We start from the raw sequence: 26,428 nt of genomic DNA on the forward strand, positions 1-26,428 counted from the left end.
TTGTGCAAACAGTCAAAGAGGTTGGCATTTATGATTACTGGACAAAAGGTATCAAATATCAAAAAATTTGTGACTTGAAACAATATAATTTTCATTGTGGTGTTATAGGTTAACAATTGAGGAGTGTCACTCACTTGCCTCTTTTTTTAAATTCATATTTGGAGGAATGCATTTGTCAAGGGGAAATTTTTATGGAGCACTAATTTTCTGACTTGCAGTGAATTCTTTGTTTTAAGCGCGCTAACAGTGTCCTTCTCAGACTTCAGCATGTACAATAACTGCCTGAAGCGTTTGGTGAAACAAATTCTAGGGTCCCCCTCTGCAGGTTTGGGATGGGGCCATCTTCTAATGAGCTCTCAGGTAATGCTGATGCTGCAAATCTGAGGACCACATTTTGAATTGCACTGAGCTGACACAATGAATATTCATTCGATGGACTGTTGCTGAAGCTCCAATACTTTGGCCACCCAATGCGAAGAGCAGACTCATTGGAAAAGACCCTGATGGGAAAGATTGAGGTGGCAGAGAAGAAGATGGTTAGATAGCATCCCTGACTCAGTGGACTTGAATTTGAGCAAAATCCAGGAGATAGTGGAGGACAGAGGAGCTTGGTTGGCGTGCTACAGTCCACAGGGTCGCTAAGAGTCAGATAGAACTTAACAACTGAAAAACAACAACGATGAGCTGACACAGAGTGACAGTCATTCTAGGATTAGTTATTTTGAAAGCACTTGAATTTACTATATGGAGAAAATATAAACTCAGTGTTTCATGTTAATCAACCCATTGCCATAAAATCTCAGCTAGTCAGAATTGAGTCCATAATTAAAACATTAGTTATCAATTAGGTAGTTTATCAGTTAGGAAATTGATAGCCCATACCAATTCTGTTAAAAAATTATATCATTTTCTGTGTATCTTTTGTAGTGTCATGAGTGATCCTTTATGTTTTATCAAGACAGTTTCTTAATCTTTTGTTTGTGTTCATTTTTCTCATCCTCAGCAAGTGACTTAGGGATTTAAAAACCATAGGTCTATATCAAAAAATTTTCCCCACATGTGAGGAAGTTACGTAGATCATAAAGTTGTGAGTGTCAAGCCAATTGAGAATAGTAAAATAATACTTTACTAAAATTTTGGAGATAAACAGCTTTGTCCTGTTATAATAAAGAATCACAGAGACTGACTCTTCTCAGTTTTCTTAGTATTGTGACATTTATCATATTTTAATTTTGAATGCATTTTAGTTCTCTACTTAGCGATACTAAACTTTTAATGATGTTTTAAAGTCTTTTGGAGGCTGGAATATATACTTGAGAGTAATGAAACTGTATTTCCATACACTAGAATGTAATTCACACTTTTCACTTATTCCTATCATTCTCTTCATTAGTTTTCTGTTTTTATTGTACTTTTCTCTGTTTAATATTGGAAGAAATTTCTAATTTTTCTTTTGTGGCTTAGAAAAATTCATTAAATTCCTTTTAAAACGTTTAGACATATTTGAAGATATTTGTTTATTGAGACATAGTCAACATATCACAATAGAAAAGTTCAGTGCTGCTGGTTCAGATGGTAAAGAATCTGCATGCAATGCAGGAGACCTGGGTTTGATCCCTAGGTCTGGAAGATCCCCAGGAGGAGGGCAGGGCAACCCACTTCAGTGTTCTTGCCTGGAGAATTCCATGGACAGAGGAGTCTCGCGGGCTACAGTCCATGGGTTAGCACAGAGTTGGTCCTGACTGAGTGACTAACACACATGGTCATCATACACTGAAAAATGCATGAATTTAAAGGGTTTAGTTTGGTGAAATTTGATACCGTGTAACTACCATCCCAAAGAAGATACTGAACACTTCTGTTTTCCCAGAGAGTTTTTATATGGTCTTTTCCAGTTAATTTACACCCCCCCATAACCGATTCCAACCTGGAAACCAACTTTTAATTTTTATCATTATATTCATCGCTAGGTATTCTTAGGGGATTGGTTCTAGGACATCCTGAGGATACTAAAATCCAAGGATGTTCAAGTTCTTTATGTAAAATGGCATATCCAGAGATATGGAGGGCCAGCTGTATAGATTTAGTTCTGCCTCAATTTGGATTTTATATCAGTGTAATCATATACTGTGTATCCTTCATTCTTGTTTCTTTTGCCTAACATAATGTTTTATTTTTACTTGTTTTTATATTTTTTGGGGGTGGCCAAACTGGGGCATGTGGGATCTTAGTTCCTGGACCAGGAATTGAACCCATGCCCTTACAGTGGAAGCATGGAGTCTTAACAACTGGATTGCTAGGGAAGTCCTAACATAATGTTTTAGATATCCATCTGTGTTATTATCGACTGTATCAAATTTGTTTTCTTCTTTGTTGTTGAGTAGTATTCCCTTATGGGTATACTATAGTTTATCCATTCTCCTGTTGATAGACATTTATGGTTCCAGGTTTTGGCTGTTAATGAATAAGTGTGTTGGTACATTCTTTTTGTGAACATAACATTTTTATTTCTCTGAGGTAACTATCTAGCAGTGAAACTGCTTGACCTCAAGAGTAGATTGGAGAAGGCAATGGCACCCCACTCCAGTACTCTTGCCTGGAAAATCCCATGGATGGAGGAGCCTGGTAGGCTGCAGTCCACGGCATCGCAAATGAATGACTTCACTTTCACTTTTCATTTTCGTGCATTGGAGAAGAAAATGGCAACCTACTCCAATATTCTTGCCTGGAGAATCCCAGGAACAGAGGAGCCTGGTGGGCTGCCGTCTGTGGGGTCGCACAGAGTCGGACACGACTGGAGTGACTTAGCAGCAGTAGCAAGAGTAGATGTGTGTATTTATAAGAAATTGTCAAATTATTTCCTGCCGGCAACATATGAAAATTCCAGTTATTCCATATCCTCATCAGCATTTAGTGTTATCAGTCTTTTTTTATTTGAGCCACTCTATTAGGTGCTAGTAGTTTCTCGTGATTTTAATATATATTTTCCTGATAACTAACTAAAATGTTTGCATGTATATTCATGTATAATTATCTATTCATCTGTCTTCTTTTGAAAAATGTCTGTTCAAGCCCCCCCCCCCTTATTTTAATTAGTATGTCTTTTTACCATTGATTTATAGAATTATTTGTTTGTTTATTCTGGATATAAGTCCTATATTAGATAAATATTTAGACAGTATTTTTTTTCTCTGTCCATGGCTTGTCTGTTTATTTTCTTAATGGCATGTTTGATGAGCTAAAAGTTTTAAAATTGCATGTAGTTTACCCATTTTGTCCAGTATAGTTTGTGCTTTTTGTCAAAGCAATCTATGCCAAAGGACAAAGATACTGTTTCATTCTAGAAGCTTTATGGTTCTGAGTTTTACATTTACATCTATGATTTATCTTGAATTAATTTTTGTATATGTAATGAGATAGAGATTGAGGTTAACTTTTTTCCACATGGACATCCAGTTGTTTCAACATCATTTGTTCTATACTGTCTTTTCCCAATTGAATTGCCTTGGCTCCTTTGTTGAAAAACAAGTGACTGTATATGTATGGTCTAGTTCTAGACTCTTCCATTCCATCAATTTGTATATATTTCTGCCAGTAACACATTCTTGATTGCCACAGCTTTATTTTATTTTTTAATTTTTACAATGTTGTGTTTGGTTTTTGCCATACATACCATAGCTTTATTGGAGAAGGAAATGGCAACCCACTCCAGTATTCTTGCCTAGAGAATCCCGTGGACAGAGGAGCCTGGTGGACTGCTGTCCATAGGGTTGCACAGAGTCTGACACAACTCAAGCGACTTAGCATGCATGCATGCATTGGAGAAGGAAATGGCAACCCACTCCAATGTTCTTGCCTGGAGAATGCCAGGGACAGAGGAGCCTGGTGGGCTGCTGTCTGTGGGGTCGCGCAGAGTCAGACACGACTGAGGCAACTTAGCAGCAGCAGCCATAGTTTTATTTTAAGTCTTGAAGTCAGGTCACGCAAGTTCTTCAACTTTGTACTTTTTGAAGATTCTTTTGCTTGTTATAGATCCTTTGTATTTATTTTTTTTAATCTTTAATTTTTTTTGTCCTGTCATGTGGCATGCAGGTTCTTAGTTCCCAGAAAAGGGATCAAACCATGCCCTCTACAGTGGAAACACAGAGTTCTCACCACTGAATCTCCAGGGGAAGTCCCTAAATCCTTTGTTTTTCCATGTAAATATTATAATCATCTTGTCTGCTTCTTCAAAGTGGCTTACTGCAATTTTTCAGGAATTGCATAAAATTCTTGTATCAGGATAGGAAAAATGGACATGATTTTCTCATCATGAACATATTATTTCTTTCCATTTTTCCCCCTTGAGGCTATTGTAATTGATAATTTCTTAAACTTGAACTTTTCCAGTTGTTTGTTGAAAAATTTGCTGATTTCTTAATTTTGAGTTCTTGGCTTCCAGGTGACTTAAGTTCTTCCAGTTTCAGCAAAATGCATTTTAATTTAGAACTGGTAGGAAATAGAAGTTAAATGAACTTTACAACATTGATTTTAGTACATGCCTCTTCTTTTAGTTGAGTATCAGTATTTTCTGTATTTGATAGATGAGTGTTTTCCTCAGGGCCCCCTGTTATTTATAGGATTAGCTGGAATTTTTTTCAATATAAGGAAGTTCATGCTGTCTTTCTGTGACTGTTTCTTGATTTTCAGTTAGTAAACCAGGAACTAAATCAGCATTAGTAAACCCTGAAACACAGGATGTTTTACATGTTCTATCTTTCATTTGATCATTGAGTGAATGCAATAGGAATAGCTTTGGTTGGGAAGGTTTGACTGGTGGGATTCAAAGTAAAAAGGAGCAAAGAATAAAATAAGCCTCAACAACAGAGGAAAATGACAGTGGTCTTTGTGGTGCTACTGAATGCTTCAGCCTGCCTCTCATGAGAGGGCTCCAATATAAAAATAGTAGGAAAAAAATTCACATTCATTGGGATCAGAAAATCTTGAAACCTAATATTAGAGGCTTGGTTTCTGTGGTCAATAAAGAGTCATAACAGTTAACATTGTACATAAAAATGACACCATTTTATTAATAGACCTTTAATTGAAATATCTTTAGAAGTTGTGCTAGATGTATTGTAGTTTTAAACCATAGATGTGTTTAGATTGTATATAATTTATTGTGGCTGCTGAAATAAATTACCACAAACTTAGTGGCTTTTAAAATAGCAGAGGAGAACAAGATGGTAGAGGAGTAGACGTGGAGTACATCTCTCTCCATGAATACATCAGGAATACACCTTCAGACACAGAAGTGCATGCAGAACACCAGCTAAGAGCAGACAAGAGTACCTGACCAGAGGAAAAGAATATATAGAACCACGCAAAACTCGGTAGGACGAAGGAACTACGGGGAAAAACAGGAGTGTTATTAGGACTGGACCTGCCCTTGGCGGGTGGGGGAACTGAAGCAGGGGTCTGATCCCCACATCGGGGCAGTTTTCTGAGTCAGAGGAGAAACATTTAAGGCTGAGACTGAAACAGCTGTTCTGTGGCAGCCTAAATGAAAGAATCAGACAGTCCTTGCTGCAGCCATACATACCCTGGACAGGGACGTGGGTCCCCTAGAAGGCACAGTGGCTGGGACCTGGAGTTTGGGGATTATGGAGCAATCCCAAGACGAGGGCTGCTATTGACTGCGGAGAGACGGATCGAGGGGATGTGAGGGAGGAGATCGGGGTGGGAAATGCCTGTGGAGAAAAGCCAGGCAGCCATGGAAGCAAGGCGATACTGCTGAGTCATGTGTAGGGGGTGGAGCCATCACCATAGCCTCTCTCTGCCCACACACCAGCATCAGCAGCTGAATAGTAAGAGAGGCTGGCCCATCAAATGCCTGAGGCACAGAAGTGCAGAGTAGGACCCCATCCAGGTGCCCCTTTAAGTGCCTAATGTGCTGCTGTATACAGTAGGACCCCAGCCAGGGGGGCCCCCTCTATGTGCCTGAGGCACGGAACAACAGAGAAATACCCCAGGCAAGGGAGCCCTCTAAGTGCCTGAATGGGCAGAGCTAGGGAGAAAGACTGGCCAAAGAGGCTTTCTGAATGCCAGCTACAAGAAGCTTGAAAAAAGACTGATAGGGCCATAGCTCCTGCAACGGAGGCAGTCTGTGTCCCTGCACACTTGGCACCGCCAGGGTCCCCACATGCCAAGCAGCTGCGCCACCTTCACGCTCAACTGTCACTGGGGCAGATCTGCCACAGGCAAAAGAAGTCTTGGGTCTATGCACACAGGGTCGCTTCCGTAGTGTCTGACTCTATAACCCTGTAGACTGTGGCTTGCCAGGCTTCTCTGTCAGAGACGGGTGTTCTCCAGGCAAAAATACTAGAGCGTATTTGCCAATACTGGTTGCCATACCCTTCTAAAGCACTATATTTTCTGCTTCCCTAGCCGCCAACCCCCCTGAGTACCTGGTGCTGCCAAAACCCTTGTGACCCAAGCAGCTGCACCACCTCCACACCTGGCCCTCACAGGGACAAACCCAAGTCCTCCAGGGCAGCCTCAGGAGCAAACTCCAGAGGACGACCCACATGCAGAGGTGGAAATAAAACCACAACTGAAACCCAGGGGTAGTGTGGCTAAGGAAGAAGACCCAAAACCTTCCCACCAGCTGTACAAGCTGCAGATTAAATCCACACAATCAACTAGGCAGACTCTGTGTCTATGGGATATATAAAAGGTCATTGAGAGCGCCCACAAAAGAAAATGCACTAGTTCTGATAGCTGTGGACATTGGAAACAAGAACACACAGAAGTAGGACCAGATTAGAATCTGAACTGCCCCCACAGCAGGTCCGGAGATCAGCACAGTGTCGGAGGGCGTCCTAGGGAGGTGAGGTGGACTGTGACTCCCAGCGAGGGAAAGGACTCTGACAGCAGTGACTCAAGAAAAACATTTATTATTCTTATGTTTTGACTTGTTCTGTAGATTCTTCTGGAATTTTTTCTTTTTTATTACCCCCTCTGTTGTAGTTGTTGACTGTATTGGCCCTATGAATCTAATTACGCTTTTGAGCTTTTTTTTTTTCTCAGTCACATTTTTAATTGTTGTTATAAACCTCTGCCTCTATGTTGGACTTTTGTAGTTCTGTGGAGTTTTGCTTTTTTTTCTTTTCTCTTTTTTTAATTTTAATTTTTTAAACTATTATTATTTTTCTACATTTATTCTTTTGTTTGCTTTTCCTACTGTTCTTTTCCCTTTGCAGTTAATCTTTAATGTATATAAATCTTCTTTATCTAACTCTATTTAACTTTGCATATCTGTTCTTTTTTTCTTTTCTTTCCTTTCCTCTCAACATTTTTTTAGTTTTATTTTCATGGCTTTATTCCCCAGTTGGCACCTTGCTTTAATTTTGTTTTCCAGTTTATGCTTTAGTTAGTTTTGTTCTTAACTGGTAAATATAATTTTTGATTTACTTTGTTTGTTGGGTCAACCTACTGTACTTTTTTTGTTGTTGGACTGTTTTCACTTTGCTCATGGGTGCATATGTATATGTGTATATTCCATTATTTTAATTGTTGTTTGCCTGATTTTGTAACTGCCATTTGTCTGGGGTTGATCTTTGGTTTCTCGTTTTTGGATATTCGTTTCAATCTCACTTAATGCCATAACAAACCACTTGTGGAATCTTTGTTCCTGACCAGAGATCAAGCCCTGAGCCTTTGGAGTGGGAGCACTGACTCCAAGACCCTAGACTACCAGAGAACTAACCCTAGGGAGTATCAAATAGTGAGAACTCACACAAAGGAGACCACTTGAATACAAGACTTGGCATCACCCAACCACCAGTAGCATCCTGTGCAGTACACCTCCTCTAAACAATGAACAAAGCAAAAATACAAACCCAGTCATCAGCAGATGGGATCACCACCTTGCTCAGCCTTGCCCATCAGAGGAAAAACAAACAAACAAACAAAAACTCAGCACAAGTCTCACCCTATAGGAAGATTACACAAACCACTGGACCAACCTTAGGAGGGCAGAAACCAAAAGGAAGAAAGAATTCAACCTTGAAGCCTAGGAAAAGGAGACCTCAAACACAATAAGTTAAAAAATAATAATAATGAAAAGGCAGAGAAATACTACACAAATGACGGAACAGACTAGAAACACAGAAGTCCAAATAAATGAAGAGGAAATAGGCAAATTACCTGAAAAAGAATTCAGAATAATGATAGTGAAGATGATCAGAAACTTTGAAAACCAAATGGAGAAAATGCAAGAATCAATTAACAAAGACCTAGAAGAATTGAAGAATAAACATACAGAGACAAACAACATAATTACTGAAATTAAAAATACTCTAGAAGGAATCAATAGCAGAATATCTGAAGCAGAAGAACGAATCAGTGAGCCGGAAGATAAAATGGTGGAAATAATTTCTGAAGAGCAGAATAAAGTGAAAACAATGAAAAGAGCTGAGTCAGTCTCAGAGCCCTCGGGGTCCATATCAAACACACCAGCATTCGAATTATAGGGGTCCCAGAAGAAGACGAGAAAAAGGCCATGAGGAAATTTTTGAATAGATTATAGTTGAAAATTTCCTCAACATAGAAAAGGAAATAGCCAATCAAGTCCAAGAGGCACAATGGATCCCATACAGGAAAAACCCAAGGAGAAATATGCCAAGACACATACTAATCAAACTAACAAAGACTAAACACAAAGAAAGAATATTAAAAGCAGCAAGGGAGAAGCAACAAGTAACATACAAGGGAAACCCCATATGCTTAACAGCTGATCTTTCAGCAGAAACTCTGCAGGCCAGAAGGGAATGGCAGGATATATTTAAAGTACTGAAAGGGAAAAATCTACAACCAAGATTACATACCCAGCAAGGATCTCATTCAAAACTGACGGAGAAATAAAATGCTTTTCAGACAAGCAAAAGCAAAGAGAATTCAGTACCACCAAACCAGCTTTAAAACAAATGTTAAAGGGACTTACATAGTCAAGAAATACAACAGAAGAAAAAAGATCTACAAAATCAACCCCAAACAATTAGAAAATGGCAATAGAAATGTATATATCAACAATTACTTTAAATATAAATGGATTAAATGCTCCAACCAAAAGACACAGACTGACTGAATGGATACAAAAACAAGAACCATATATATGCTGTCTACAAGAAACCCACTTCAGACCTCAAGACACATATAGACTGAAACTGAGAGGATGGAAAAATATAGTCCATGCAAATGGGAAGCAAAAGAAACCTGGAGTAACAATGCTCGTATCAGACGAAATAGACCTTAAAATAAAAAAGATTACAAGAGGTAAGGGAGGACACTACATAATGATCAAAGGATCAATCTAAGAGGAAGACATAACAATTGTAAGTATCTATGCTCCCAACATAGGAGCACCTCAATACATAAGACAAACACTAACAGATATAAAAGGAGAAATTGACAGTAACACAATAATAGAAGGAGACTTTAACACCCCACTCACACCAATGGACAGATCATCAAAAAGAAAATTAATTAGGAAACACAGGTCTTAAATGACACATTAGATGGGATGGATCTCATTGATATCTTCAGGACATTCCATCCAAATGCAGAAGAATACACCTCAAGTGCACGTGGAACATTCTCCAGGACAGACCACATCTTGGGTCACAGATCAAACCTCAGTAAAGTTAAGAAAATTGAGATTGTATCAAGCATCTTCTCTGACCACAACGCTATGAGACTAGATATTGATTACAAGAAAAAAACTGTAAGAAACACAGCACATGGAGATTAAACAACATGTTTCTAAATAACCAACAGGTTACTGAAGAAATCAAAAGGGAAATCAGAAATTTTCTAGATACAAATGACAATGAAAATATGACAACTCAAAACCTTTGGGATGCAGCAAAAACAGTACTCAGAGGGGAGTTTATAGCAATACAATCCTACCTCCAAGAAATAAGAAAAACAGAATAGAAAACCTAACTTTACACCTAAAACAACTGGAAAAAGAAGAACAAAAAATAAACCAAAATTAGTAGAAGGAAAGAAATCATAAAGGTCTGAGCAGAAATAAATGAAAAAGAAATGAAAGAAACAGTAGTAAAGATTAATAAAACTAAAAGCTGGTTCTTTGAGAAGATAAACAAAATTGACAAGCCTTTAGCCTGACTCATCAAGAAAAAAGAGAGAAGAATCAAATCAGCAAAATTAGAAATGAAAAAGGAGAGGTTACAACAAACAATGCAGAAATACAAAGGATTATAAGAGACTATTATAAACAACTATATGGCAGTAAAATGGATAACCTGGAAGAAATGGACAGATTCTTAGAAAAGTTCAATCTTCCAAGACTGAAAGAAAGACAGGAAGAAATAGAAATTATGAACAACCCAGTTACTAGCACTGAAATTGAAGCTGTGATCAAAAACCTGCCAAAAAACAAAAGCCCGGGACCAGATGGCTTCACAGGAGAATTCTATCAAACATTTAAAGAGCTAATGCCTGTCCTTCTAAAACTCTTTCAAAAAATTGCAGAGGAAGGAACACTTCCAAATTCATTCTACGAGGGTACCATCACCCTCATACCCAAACCAGACAAAGACAAGATGAAAAAGAAAACTACAGGCCAGTATCACTGATGAACATAGATGCAGAAATCCTCAACAAAATTTTAGCTAACAGAATTCAGCAACACATCTAAAAGCTCATACACCATGATCAAGTTGGGTTTATTCCAGGAATGCAAGGATTCTTCAATATATCCAAATTAATCAGTGTGATACACTGTATTAACAATTGAAAGATAAAAATCATATGATAATCTCAACAGATGCAGAAAAAGCCTTTGACAAAATTCAGCATCCATTTATGATTAAAATTCTTCAAAAAATGGGCATAGAAGGAATCTACCTCAACATAGTAAAGGCCATATATGATAAGCCTACAGCCAACATTATTCTCAATGGTGAAAAACTGAAAGCATTCCTCCTAAGATCAGGAACAAGACAAGGGTGTCCACTTTCACCACTATTATTCAACCTAATTCTGGAAGTCCTAGCTACAGCAATCAGAGAAGAAAAAGAAATAAAAGGAATCTGATTGGAAAAGAAGTAAAGCTCTCACTGTTTGCAGATGATATGATACTGTACATAGAAAACCCTAAAGATAGTATCAGAAAGTTACTAGAGCTAATCAGTGAATTTAGCAAAGTTACAGGATACAAAATCAATACACAGAAATCACTTGCATTTCTGTATACTAACAATGAAAAATCAGAAAGAGAAATTAAGGAATCAATCCCATTCACCATTGCAAAAAAAAAAAAAAAATTAAATATCTAGGAATAAACTTACCTAAAGAGACAAAAGAACTGTTCACAGAAAATTATGACACTAATTAAAGATATCAAAGACGACATTAACAGATGAAGAGATATTCCATATTTATGGGTAGGAAGAATCAATATTGTGAAAATGACTATACTACCAAATGAAGTGTACAGATTCAATGCGATCCCTATCAAATTATCAATGGCATTTTTCACAGAACTAGAACAAAAAATTTCACAATTCATATGGAAACACAAAAGACCCCAAATAGCCAAAGCAGTCTTGAGAAAGAAGAATGGAGCTGGAGGAATCAACCTTCCTGACCTCAGATTATACTACAAAGTTACAGTCATCAAGACAGTATGGTACTGGCACAAAAACAGAAATATAGACCAATGGAACAAGATAGAAAGCCCAGAAATTAACCCATACACATATGGTACCTTATTTTTGACAAAGGAGGCAAGAATATACAATGGGGCAAAGACAGCCTCTTCAATAAATGGTGCTGGGTGTGGACAGCTACATGTAAAATAGTGAAATTAAAACACGTCCTAACACCACACACAAAGATAAACTCACAATGGATTAAAGACCTAAATGTAAGACCAGAAACTATAAAACTATTAGAGGAAAACATAGGCAGAACACTCAGTGACATAAATCAAAACAAGATCCTCTATGACCCACCTCCTAGAGTAATGGAAATAAAAACAAAAGTAAACAAGTGGGACTTGATTAAACTTAAAAGCTTTTGCACAGCAAAGGAAACTATAAGCAAGGTGAAAAGACAACCCTCAGAATGGGAGAAAATAATAGCATATGAAGCAACTGACAAAGGATTAATTTCCAAAATATACAAGCAGCTCATACAACTCAATGCCAGAAGAACAAACAACCCAATCAAAAAGTGGGAAAAATACCTAAACAGACATTTCTCCAAAGAAGACATACCAGATGGCTAACACATGAAAAGATGCTCAACATCACTATTTATTCTAGAAATGCAAATCAAGACTACAATGAGATATCACCTCACACCAGTCAGAATGGCCATCATCAAAAAGTCTACAAACAATAAATGCTGGAGAGGGTGTGGACAAAAGGGAACGTTCTTGCACTGTTGGTGGGAATGTAAATTGATACAGCCACCATGGAAGACGGTATGGAGGTTGCTTAAAAACTAGGAATAAAACCACCATATGACCCAGCAATCCTACTCCTAGGCATATACCCTGAGGAAACCAAAATTGAAAAAGACACATGTATCCCATTGTTCATTGCAGCACTATTTACAGTAGCTAGAACATGGAAGCAACTTCGATGGCTATGGACAGATGAATGGATAAAGAAGATATGGTACATATACACAATGGAATATTACTCAGCCATAAGAAGGAATGCATTTGAGTCAGTTCTGATGAGGTGGATGAACCTAGAACCTATTATATAGAGTGAAGTGAGTCAGAAAGAGAAAGATAAATATCATATTCTAACGCATATATATGGAATCTAGAAAAATGGAACTGAAGAATTTATTTACAGGGCAGCAGTGGAGAAACAGACATAGAGAACAGACTTATGGACATGGGGAGAGGGGACGAGAGGTGAAATGTATGGAGAAAGTAACATGGAAATTTACATTGCTACATGTAAAATAGATACCAATGGGAATTTTCTGTATGGCTCAGGAAACTCAAACAGGAGCTCTGTATCCATCTAGAGGGGCGGGAGATGGGAGGGAGGCTGAGGGGGGAGGGGACATATGTATACCTATGGCTGATTCATGTTGAGGTTTGACAGAAAACAACAAAACTCTGTAAAGCAATTATCCTTCAATAAAGAAGTAGATTATAAAAAAGTAAAACAGCAGAAATTTATTGTTTCACAATTCTGGAGGCTAAAAGTCCAAAATCAGTGTAATTGGGGCAGTCAGGGTGTTGGCAGGGCCACCATTCCTTTAGAATCTCCAGAGGGAGAGTCTGTTCCTTGTCTGTTTTAGCATTTGGTGACTGCTTGTGGCCTCATGACTCCAGTCTTTAAGGCCAGTATTTAAAGTTTTTCTCTGCATAGTCTTCATACCACCTTTCCCTTTCCCTCTGTGTGTCAAATCTCCCTCTGCCTCTTTCTTACAAAAACACTATGATTATACTTAAGACCTACCTGGGCAGTTCAGGATAATCTCCCTAATGTTTAACTTAATCACATTTGCAAAGACCCCTTTTCCAAATAAGATAACATATACAGGAATTAGGGATTAGGACCTGGTATCCTTGCGGGCCATTATCACAAAATGTATTGTCTTTTTTAGACCTTCATTTTTGTTCTGGAACTTGCTATCAAAGCAGATTGGACTGGGGCTTTTAGCACCTCAGTCCAATAACTGTAACAGTCCAGTTGCTATAAATGTCATTTTTAATTGTCTGTATCACAGTGTAAGATTAATTCCATTCTATTGGCACAAAAGAATAGATCTAAAAAGCTTCAGATCATGAATTACTTATTTAAAATAGTAGATAATGAATTACTTATTTAAAATAGTAGTCAGGAAAATACTAAATTAGTGAAAATGAACTGTGCTTTGACTCTCACAGAACTGATATATGACTCAAAATTTAGTGATAGCTTTTAGTGTTGGGGAGCCTTGTTTTTGTAGGACTTTCTTCGTCAAGTTGGTAAATGATTAGGTCCAATGTTTTCTGTTCATTGTACCAACCACTATTGGTTTTTCTAGCGGCCTATTAGAAATTACCTGTATTTTAGTCTGTACTTACATGACAGAGCTGCTAGATTAAGGGATTTCTCTAGGGCCTTACTCAAAGTTTATGGCATACTGAGATTGAGATTTCACATGTAAGTATATCTTAAATGTGTGCTAGTGGTGTATTTGAGCATGTTGCATGAAATAACATTGATTCATACCAGACTTGTTATATATACAGATCGTCTTTATGTAGTGTGAGAAGGGTTTGCTAGAGATCTTAATATAGCCAACTCTATTTTGGCTTTGGTACATTATTTAATATCCTAACTTTAAAGATTGATTAAACTTCAGTGTGGGAATAACTTTTACGAGGATCATTTAATAAATCATGGCCTAAAAAAGATGAAACAATAAGCCTTAGCTTCCTTTTCTTTAGTCATTATATTAATTAGCTTAAATATTTAAATATGGATAGCTGATAGATTTGGACATAGGGAGTGAGGAAGAGAAATAGCCAAAGGAAAAATGGAAACTTGATTCTCTTTGCTCTAATAATCTTTGTCCCAGCATGCATGATGTTCACTAGTTCTTCTGGGCAACCAAATACCACAGTAGCTTTTGCTCTGCTAGTGAGGATCATCAGCAGTGAAAACAAATGTAAGAAAGATTTACTAATGAATTAATTTGTATTTAAATGTTTTGTTGAGTTCTTTAAAGCTGTTTCCTACAAATTTAGCCTAAAACAACCATTTTTCAAGAAAAATTTGTGTTTGGGGATTTATAACTGTAAAATCTTCAGGGCCGAACCAGAAGGTGAGAAGTGTTTTATTTAAAAAAGTATATTTGTGTGATTTCAAAAGAAAAGCTTGTAGTGCATGGTGATGATATTTCCAGCCAAGCACATTTTATGAGGAGAGCTTCATACTCTGCGGAGTTTGCACTCTTCCTCTGTCATGTCCTGCTCGTCTGCATGTACCTATTTTTGTTTGTGTTAGTCATCCTCTCTAGGTAAATTGTCCATGAGACCAGTGATTCCATCAGCAAATTATCCAGAAAATGCTGTCTTTGCACGTTGTGACAGATCATGTCACCAGTGGATTTATAGCTACTCCAGTGCTCTAATTAACCTGGCAGTTGTCTCTTGTGCCCAACACTGTAGTCTCGTTGCTTGGCATCTTAGTTTTCATCTTCTCATTACCATCTCTCTTAACTACGGCTCAGATTTAGAAAATTTTTTTTGGTAACCTACCTCCCCCAACCCTCTCTACTCATCACCTGCCCTTATTTTTGATTGGCAGTATCATCCAGATAAACAGAGTGCAGATGCACCAGCAGGATCAGTGGAGGAATGTATACAGAAGTTCATTGAAATTGACCAGGCATGGAAAATTCTAGGGAATGAAGAGACAAAAAAAGAGTATGACCTGCAGCGACATGGTAGGTACTGGTGGTGAGGAGCCCCAGCACACTGGCAACTCTGTGAAGTGCAGTCTGCAGCCACTCCTGGGGAGCGCATTCCAGCATTTACGCCAAGTTATTATTGCCTCCTTTCTCCTCCCTTCCATCATTGTTTCTAATTATACCCTAGTCTTAGAAGTGATTATTGTGTATCCATTGAGAAGTTAACAGAACTACTAGGATGTGGCTTCTTGTAAAGCTGTGAAAGCTACTTTTTATAACTAATGAAAAATGTTTAATTACACATTCCTAATGAGTATGTTTTTTATGTTTAAAAACTTCCTTTTTATTAAATTTAATTATGTATTGATTAAAAATTTAATTGTAATACTTTTAGGACTATCTACTGTATAAATGACAATCTAAAGAAGAATACAAAGGATAACATCATAAACTACTCTTGCCTGTCTCTGAGCTTATATTAGGCTAGGTTTTTATGATTATCTCCTGTATAAACGATATTCCTTATAAGATTGCTATAAATGATATTTTAGGAATGTACATTTCCTAAGCAATTTTAAAAAGCCATTTCTTTTGTGCATTTTAGAAAATAGCTTCTTAAAACAGTGACAGGCTCTTGTGAGAAAGAAAGGCAGAAATGTAGGTCAGGTTTGTCACACATGGACTGCAGTTACATGAAGTGATAGGCTGTCTTTCAGCACTGGCCTTGGGATAGGAGTCCCCCAGCCTTCTCTCTGAACCTTCAATATGCACCCTACATGCTAATGGGAGGAGTCAATACTCAGCCACGGCCTGTGGGGAAAACACTCAGTTGCACTCTGCCATAGCACACCAGGCTCAGCATTGACTCAGATGTGTTGATAAAAGCTCATGTCTCTGTACTTTATTTTACTGAATCTTCTCCCATGGTCTGCACTGGCACATTATCAAACTTAGCAGAATGATCATAAGGCTCCTATTACTATGGTTATGAAAATTTGATTTGAGAAATAAGGCTTTATTCCTGAAACACAGCATTACAGGTTAAGGCCAACTATATATATATATATACACAGATATATACAGTTATATATATATGTACATATGTGTATATATATATATATATAGGTTTTCCGTATCTATTTTCAGAGGGAGTCTTTCTTATGGGCAATATGTGATGCCTTTGTGTAAAGACTTCATGAGCAATTTGCTTACATACTGGAGTATTAGTTCTTAATAGTGACTTTCATAATACTGATCATCTGATTAGTATTTACTTTTTAAAAAATGTTAAGAAACTGACAAAGATATCTTTACAGTGAATCTGGATTAATTTTCAAATATGCTTTGAATATTGGGTCCTCCTTCTATCTAATATATTTATGCACATCTTCGAAATGTTGTATTTCTTCTGTAAACGCTTGTACTTATGGCAGAAGAAGGAATGTAGAAGTGGTTTCATTTGAGGGTGAATTCTATACACAGATGCACCTTTTTGAACTTGGTTCACATAGTAAAATTTCTATGAAAGTGTTGAAATTAATGAACCTAAGTGTGTAGTGTGTGAGAAGTTAACTATGTTTCTGAAGTGACCAAGTTCTGCTGGGGATGACAGTGTCTCATGATGCTTTGTGCGTGTTTATCAGTCTTTATTCTGGGGTGCTGATATGCTTAAGGTGAGGATGGTCCACAAAACTGTATTGTAAGGAGTGGAGAGTATGTACTTGCTCTGTCGCTCTGCATGTTTGCTACTCCACAGCTCGGTTCTGTTAAGAACCCATCTGTGAAACTGACTAGAAACCTGCTGTCTACAGAGGAAGAGATAGGGAGAGATCAGAAATAAAAAAAAATATTTTCTTTTGCTCTAGGGCATAGGGTGGGGAAGACTAGAAATGGAGAGAAAAACAGAGCAGGGTTAAACATGAGCAGTAGAATTACATAAAGTAGGGTTGAAGAGATTTTGGAAGAACAAATAACAACCTCAAGTGTTTCTCCATTGCCTTTGAGAAGTCTTTGGAAATGTGGATTTCTTTTTAGCATTGAGTCCTGAGTTTGGAGGTTTTAATGGAAGCAACTCTAGCCTACTGTATCACAGGAGATTCTTGTAAATCATTGATGAGGTCACAGCAAAGTTCAGACAAACCAAATATAGTGAGATTGAGCTTGATTCAGATAAATAAGCAGATCTTCTGGGAATTTATATAATGTCTGTTTGCTTGCAGGTGTTTAAGGTGGGTGAGCTATGCTATGACAGCAGAAATACACATTTCTATGACATTTTAGTACCCTAGATCCAAGTACTAAATACTTCCTTTATTACCAAAGGCTCCTCATAGTGCAAATGCTTTGTTTCAATTTTAAAGTGAGATTGGCTTGCTGTTTAGATAAGAAATAGGAGTTCTTATCCAAATATAGCTTGCTGTTTTTAAGCCTTTCATACTAGAGCTGTTTTTAAAACTGCAAATAAACTTAGTTTTGTATTGTCATTTCTCTTCAATACCAACATTAATTTTTCCTTCTTGACCCATCTTCAATAAATGCCTCCTCAAAAGAAGGAAATGAACTTGAACTTCTAACACTTAGGATTTAGATTTCGTAGAAGGAAAACCTTTGAGAGTGATAATTTGCTGAAGACCAGGATAAGTTACCAAGAGAGAGAGAATTTGTTATAACCAGGTCAAAGCACTCTTTTTTTCTGGGTCACCCCCTGGGGACATGGAACTAGCTTTGTTATCATGGGGACATGGAAATAGCTTTGTTATACAGGACTCTTTTTGCATGTAGTTCATTGTAGAACTTTCTTTTCATAGGGTGTGTTTTAAATATATTTGTTTCCTGCCCTCCACTAATGTATAGTATAAAATATATTTGAGTTCTGTGTACTTGGGAAGGAGGCAGAGGTGTTTTATTGGCTGATGTTGAATACTTTCTTGTATTTAACAGCTCAAAGTTGGAGCTCTTTTGTAAGGAAAGCCTCATATATTACCTGCAACCATTTATTTCTGTAAAAGATCATTTAAAGGGGCCCTTGGAATCCATATCTCTTTGCTTCACAAAAGAAATTATCAAAAGGAAAACTCTGGGATAGATAACCTAAAGAAAATTACCTATATTTTTTCTCATATCATTTCTACTTCTATACTCTTGGTTGACATTTTAGGACAGTGTTGGCCAGGCTGAAGAAAAGCAGACCTAAAAAAAAGATGAGTAATATTCAGTTCCCAGATATTACACATTTTGAAAGCAGTGTTAACTAGTGAATTTAATCAATTAATTTCAGTTGGACATATTTACCTTATTGTTTTTAAGTATGCTTCCAAAGACTGCTTTCCATGTTCCCTTGAAAGGCATGTAGTTAGTTATTCAGGGTTAGTCTTTGCGCTTCCAACAACCAGGTGAACACTTTGGAAAATCTCTTTTAGGATTTATAAAATGTTCACGTGATAATACCTGTTGAACAGATTTTTGTACCTCTATAATTCTTGTAGGGAGTTTTCTTATATATTAAGCATATTTAAAAGCAGGTCAGAAGGGTATCATAGGAAAAGAATAGGGATTGTGATTCAGTAGCTTTGTAGCGTGAGTCACACACGTTTCTGATGCCCCGGTGGCTCTCTAGAGTGACATAGCTTATGCTTAGGTTACTTCACTATGATCTGAAGAGGAACATACCTTCATTTAGATGCAGTCAGTCAAATTAAATTATGTTGGGGAAAAAAAAGCAGATTGTGTCTGGAATCCTTGGTGGTATATTATTTTATATTAAGATGCATCTTGGTTCTCTGTTGATGAATTATTTCAGTGATGTAGAGCCTTCACATCACACAACTGGGCTCTGAAGGGGATTAAGCCAGGCATTGTAAAGTTAGTGTCTTTACTTGAAGCTAATCAGCTATACTCTCCTTACTAGGTAGAAAAAAATCATTTCTGGTGTTACACAATTCACTTCATCTGTTTATTAGGATAAATATTTGAGAATGGGAGATAAGCAGATAAATCTTGGACCAAATGAGGAACATACCTTAAAACCCCACCGTCTATGCACCAGAGAACTGAATCAACATGGAATTTCTTAAATTTGAAATAAGAATGCTCCCTGAAAATCAAGTTAACACTAAAGACTGATTAACTCCATAAGAAGGGAATTAATACTTTTAAATGTAGATGATGCGAATTTGAGTTAACTGTTTGGAATAATAACCTAAGACCAGTAGATATTTGTGTAAATTATTTGCTAAAACTGACCCTTATAAAATACTTGTATTAGTCAGGTTCCACTTATGGTTATATCAGTATCTCCATTTGATTTTAGGAATTTGAAAATTGGCTATAAAAATGTGCTGCAGGTAAAACTTGAAGATAAGCATCAGCCGGCATGTTTTTTTTTGTGTGTGTGACTCTTTCTGGAAAAGTAAGTATGTGAAATGATGCAGAAAATCCATCTAGACAGTTAGGGACTGGCATTTCTTCAGAGAGAGAAGATAATATAGATAAAACTTTCTGTGAGGGTCCCCTTGCTTCATCTTATTTGCGACAAGAAGGCGACTGTTCACATTGTTACTTTTATTTGAATACAAATAACTGTTTTTGTAATTTCTCAGTGATCTTGAATAAAAATTTGGCTAGTTTCAAATAATGCTATAGAAACCTCTGGGCAAGACTATAGTTATACTCCTGTAATACTTGGACATAACTGGAAGTTCTAATTTAATTACAGAGAAAATGTAGGGTTTTAGGAATTGTTTCTCATCTTTAACCTCTTTCCCAATTTCTACTCGAGTAATTGACCCAACTGAAAACAATGGGCTCAAAACCGAGGCTGGGCCTACCTTTCCTATTGCTTGTTTTCAACCCTCAGACTTGAAATCTTTGTTTCATGTTACACTCTGATTACTTCTAGTTTGCTCAGTATATAACCAGTGAGTTAAAAATGAATGTTGGCATTTCTTCCTTAATGTGTTTTGTTTTGTTTTCCTCTAAGTGATCTTTTTATTCTCATAGCTACCACAGCAGTCCATGCCCAGATTATAACATACACTTAGGTTATTTCCATAGCTGCTAATTGGCTTTCTCCCATAGTTATTTTCATTTTGATTGATTGAGCTTTCTTTATTCTTACTCTAAAGAACCTATATAACTATACCCTCTCCCTAACACAGCCTATTCACCTGGAATTTAAATGGGACAGAAGCTTTCAAGTGTGACCCTAGTTACTCTTTCCAACCTCATCAGCGATTGCAAACCTGATATGAATCTTCTCCCCATCCATTTAGGGATTCCCAAAAGCGTCTGCTTGTGCTGTTCGTAGTTACTCAGAACACCCTCCTCTTCTGCCTCACAGCGTGTTCTTTGTTCAAGATACAATTCTAGTCCTGTCTCCACTCACACTGCCCCCCACCCCCAGGAGAAGCCTTACTTGACTTTCTAATCTACTGTCATTATGTCTGACCTCTGAATTTAATCCACAAATTATTTTGATTCCCTGCCCCCCCCCCCCCGCCATGGCTCCCATCTTTCAGTTCTGTTTGATGCTTTGGAAGGACTAAATAATAATTTGGACAATGTCTTTGATAATAATGGATCAATTTTAATGGTACTGATGGTAGTAAAGTACATAAAACTTCTTAATACTGTTACAAATCCAGACAAGGTCAAAAGTCGCTGCCATCCTACACTGTGGTACCTGAGGCTCCCCAAACTGTGCAACGGTTGAATCATTTTCCTATGCTCTGTTATAGACAGGTCAACACAAACATTGAGTTAATAATAAGTTAAAATAGCTGCCATTTGTTAAGCACTAGAACTATGGTAATTGTCTTTTAATCATTGCTTAACAACCTTGTAAGGAAGATATTAATATCTGTTTTCCAGAGAAGGAGTCTGAGGCTCAGAGTTATTTGACAAAGGGCACATAACTAATCATTGATTGAGGGGAAACTCAAAGCCCTTCTCTGACTTTAATCACTGTGCTGGGTTGCCAAGTCTTGAATAGGTGTGTACAACCTACTGTTTTATTTCCAAATAATTAGGAATGAGGCAATTTAAGGGTCAGAGTGAAAGGCCAGGCTTAATTCTGCTGCTGTCTTCTACCTTTCTGTAGTGAAACATGAAATTCAGTTTCCGGATTCCTTTGGTACCTTTCATTAGCACTAGGTATACGTTCAGTTTATGAAAGCTCTGTAGTTCAAGTCCATAATTAAGGCCCAAGTGTGTAGTTTTTCATCAGTATCAAAAGCCTTGCAGTTGTGACTCTTTAATTTCATCTGAGAAAGAATTATAGAGCTTTATGATTTAATGAGCAGGTTTCAAGTTAAACATTGCCTGATTCTGAGTCTCTTACCAAGACAGAGACTGTTCCAAGAACAGTGATTGTTAAGGGCAAGAAACAGATTTTCTTCAAGTTATTTACTATATGAAAAATGATTTTTAAGTGAAATTATTTTTAAGAAGGAGGTGATTGTTTAAAATTATTTGGTTTTAAAGCAGCAAGATACTGAGTTTAGACCTAAAGGAAAATACTGCTATTTGCATTTAACACACTTGATGGCATCTGTCAGTTTTAAATAAACTTTTAAGTATTTTAAATGGCATAAAAATAAGTACAGTAAACTAATTGCTAAATAAGAGTGTTCTGGGGACTTGCTCACTTGAGTAACACACAGCAGTCCCATACTTGAATAGTAGGGACAGAGTTACATTTAGACTGGATCTTTTGGTCAGTAGTGGATTGAATGGTTGAATGCGATTTTTAGATATCTCATCCATAAAGTTAAATTCTTCTTCTTGGTAGCTTTTTGTTGCTGTTATTTATTTATTTTTACTTATTTATTTGAATTGTAGCTACAGTTAGAAAAGGTTTCCCGGGATTAGGAAGTGTAATTATTTAGGCAGCAAACAAAGAGCTGTTTTAGAAATTTTACTATCATTAGGAGGAAGTTTTAAAGGACTGGAATTCCATTGTCTTGTAAGAAGTAAGAAATATTTATTGATTCCCAAATGGAGCTGAAAAAAACCTTTCCTCTTTTAGAAAGTTGTGAATGACCCAGCGAGAGCTCTAGTAAGCTTTACTGAACCAAGCTGCTAATAGTTATTTAATGTTATTCTTCAGTGTGAAAGAATCTCCGTAGATTTTCCTTTTAATCTCTTTGAATTGCAGGCTCATAAACCTCTCTGATGAGTCCTGCCAGTGTTTTCTTAGATCCCACTGTTGAGACAATGGAGCCACAGAATTCTTTCACTTCTTGTTGTCAGACAAATCCAATAGAACACAAGGTCAGAAGGGCCTATACTTCTAAAGGTTGAAAGATTCTTTTTCAACTAACCACATAAATTATTTGATTTTATCATTACATTGGTAGGAAATCTCTATTTAATGATAGTGCTCTGTTTTCTACATGTAAGTAAATCTGGAAGTTTTTCTTGTCTCCATATTTGCCTAAGCTTTGTCAGCACAGCACTGGGTTTGAACAGACCTTAATGTTCCTATATACCTTAGAAAAAGCTGAACCCATTCACTTCAAAAGAATTTGGAATCACGTAGTGTCTGTCACTGGACTCAAGATAGAGTTCACCAAATGCCAGGCAATGTGTCTTCTTTCCAAAAGACTGTTTGTTATTTTGTTTTTTTAAGTTATTACCATATTGTAGCTAAGATTCCAGATTAAAATCTCGGATCTGTTTATTTAATTAAATCTCTTTCCAAGTCAGTTTCTGTTTTCTCAACATTTTTAGTAGTGTTATATGAAGGAGAACTTTGAGATAGGGTTTACATTTTCAGATACCTACTACAATATTTCATTGTAATGAGCAAAAATATTTATAATATGTAAAACTCAAAAGAAAACAAACTTACATCTTTTGCAGATACAATGCATGATTAGAAGATAATAATCAAAGCTAATTACAGGGTTCCAGTGAGTTACTTTAAGGGCTAGGGAGGAATTACGTTTTCTAATTACAACTACAATGGTGGACAAGCAGAGATCATTGTTTAAAAAGGAAAAAAAAAAACATTGATTTGTTTGTGCTCCTTCATTGTAATCCTAGTGGGGGGGTGGGGGGGTACTGTTGCCCCATTCCCTGGACACCTGCCTCTTAACAAAAGATCCTGATCTCCTCCCTCCCACCCCTACCCCCCCCCCACATTTAGATTCACCTTTTCCTTGTGTGTACCCCCTCTGCTCATTATACAGTTCTCCAGGGATCCAGTTTTCCTGACTTAATCACCCCCCAGTCTTTTTCAGAAGGTGTTAGATTATGGTCCTTTCAAAGGATACACAGTTTCTTATGGAGCTCTTTACTTCTTTCCCCTAATTTTTCTCTCCTTATTTCTATTTTTAAAATATAGCCATTAGAGTCCTAACACACTACCTAAAAGTTTATTGAAGTATATCATACATACTGAGAAATGCATCACTCCTAAGTGTACAGCTTGATGAATTTTCAAAGTAAACACATCCATCTAACAAACCAGCACCCCCAGAAGGCCCCTGTGACTCCTTCCAACCACTGCTCACTTTCCCACGCCCAACATCACAGGATAGTTTTGCCTGTAAAATTTCATGATATGGAAATCAAACAGTTGCAGGTACCCTCCACTTTTCAAAAATTCACTTTATGCCATTTTGCTTTCATGAGAGTAAACCTTCACTTAATGGAAATAAAGAGGATGTTCACTTTTATGAAAAAAGGTGAAAAATGAAAATAATCTTCAAATTTGCTTTTCTGTGAGCCCCTTATAGAGGTAGCATGCACCCTGAGCCCTGAGCAGCCAGAGTGGCACCGCCAACCTCTGTTCCCCTCCCCCTTTGGGAACTATTATTGTACATTCAGCACCAAGCCACCATAGCTTTGAACTGGATCTCTGAGCATCTGTGGTTTACCTGGAATTATTTTGTGCATCCATTAGGAAGATGTGTCTTGAGGTAGTTGCTTCTTGCTTTTCCCACCTTGGCTTATAAAAGCTTTCATAGGAATGCACTACTTTGATTGCAGGGGAAGCCTGTGTTCTCCTTTGTCTCAGATACTGACCTCTCAAACCAGAATCCCCACAAAACTTGGACTATGCGCACATAGTATTGAATAATCAGGTCGATATATAAATGTTTAGATGGCCATAGAACAGGAGAATGTTTTAAAGACTCCTTTTAACTCTGACCTTGGGTAAAGTACTAACCATTTTTGTGTTTTATTTTCTTTCCCTTTACCATCAGATATGGTCTAAACTGACATCTCAACTAAGAAGTACTTAGTAAAGTTCCTGTGCAGAAAGAATTAAAAAAATAATAAAAATGTAAAAGCCACTTTTTTTGAGTAGGTGGAATAACAGAAAGGGTTCCCGCATGAAATAGTAACTAGGTGATAATAACAGTGGCTTCCTTGTAGAGAAGCAGAACAATACAAACTTGACTTGCTCAACAGTTATATTTGCCACTTATATCTCATTAATTATTTTAAAATAAAAATGGCATAATGAATACCTATGGATGGACTGTCTTTTTGTACAATTAATGTATTACAGATGTCCAAGATAGGTTCAATTAAGGTTTATTCATCTTGTCATCACCTCTGGTCTGATTTCCTCTGATTTCAGCATTACTTAAAATATCTATCTGTAAGATACCCTGGAATATAGGCAACTTGATTGTAAATTATTTATACCTGTTTTCTCCCTAACTAAGCCCTATTAAGTACCAGTTGCTCCCATTCTTCAGTTCTAAAACAGTGTTTCATTTCTGCATTCTAGTAAATTATCTTGGTCCTTCCAAGTAAAAAATTGAAACGTGATAAAATCCATGAGGCTTTTAGGTAAAAATTTTCTCTTTAATTTAGAATACTGAATAGCCTGTGGCCAAGTAAACTTTCTATGGAATGTGGAAATTAAATTGGTTTCTTCAGAAATGACTTTGCATAATGATACACTTTGGATAGGCTATTAAGTGGACATACAAAGATGGAAGAACCATCCCTTGGTCACTTCACAAAAGTCTTTATCTTTGAGTTTTAGGACAGTTTAATAGAGTGTTGGTAGCCAATAAACACGAAGTGATATAATATTTGACATACCTTAATAGAAAACCATGGTGAGTTCAAAATATTGTAGAATCTTTTCATCTATTTTAAAATTGTGTAACTCACCAATAAATTTTGAACAGGCAGTTATTAAATATAATTAAATTGCAGGCATTCACATAATGGAACAAAAGGAAGCATTCTCAGCAAGTGAGTAAGAGACTAGTGAGACAGCTAAAGAAAATTTCATTGGGGTGGAGGGGTGGACTTTAGTTGTTTCTTTTAAGCATTGACTTCTAGAAGAACAATACAAGCATACAGGAAGTATAACATGCCTTTAAAAACAAAGACAAGTTCTCATCTGTAGTTGTTTTCTTTGTCCTAAAGTACACTTGTTTTAAGCAAGAGTGCAGGCTTATACTACCTAGACCATTCCTACTAAATTCCTACTAAACTTAGGTGGAATCCCAGGTTTCTTTGGACTTCCCATCTGCAGGGAAAACTTTGGCCCAGGAAACAGCAATGGAACATCAACACAGAAAGCTTGCATTGCATGGTTATTGACATTTTAAAATAATTTTTCTTGTAAGTTACCTGTCACTGTTTTGTGAGCAAATAAAAATCAGATGACCAATAGCCACTTACATTTGATTAGAACCTTATTCTTTGAAACACTTTTAGCCTGATCTCAGTTGATTGAAAGGCATAATAAAAATATGTCTGATGTAACAAAATTCCATAGACCAGGTGGCTTAAACAACAGAAATTTGTTTCTCACAGTTCTGGAGGCAGAAAAGTCCAAGATTGAGGTTCCAGTTGATAATGATCTTGGTCAGGGCTCTTTCTGGCTGGCAGAGGACCACTTTCTTGCTGTGTCTTCATGATACTTTCTTTTGTGCATGTGAGTGGAGAGAGACCTCTCTCTTCCTCCTCTTATAAGGCCGTCAGTTCTGTCAGATTAGGACCTGTCTTCTGACCTCATTTC

The 26,428-nt window shown here is 37.0% G+C and overlaps 1 protein-coding gene across 5 annotated transcripts in view; it reads left to right on the top strand.

The window, feature by feature from the left end:
- Nucleotides 1-26,428, top strand: part of DNAJC24 (DnaJ heat shock protein family (Hsp40) member C24) — a 75,382-nt gene that overhangs the window by 42,922 nt on the left and 6,032 nt on the right. For all 5 annotated transcript variants that reach the window (XM_081544101.1, XM_081544102.1, XM_081544099.1 and 2 more), the window contains exon 3: nt 15,333-15,471. In XM_081544101.1, the coding sequence (XP_081400227.1) occupies nt 15,333-15,471 (139 nt within the window). The remainder of the gene's footprint in view (nt 1-15,332; nt 15,472-26,428) is intronic.

Source organism: Giraffa tippelskirchi, chromosome 11, assembly GCF_054371585.1.
Source record: "Giraffa tippelskirchi isolate mGirTip1 chromosome 11, T2T-mGirTip1v1.2.pri, whole genome shotgun sequence".
NCBI lineage: Eukaryota > Metazoa > Chordata > Mammalia > Artiodactyla > Giraffidae > Giraffa > Giraffa tippelskirchi.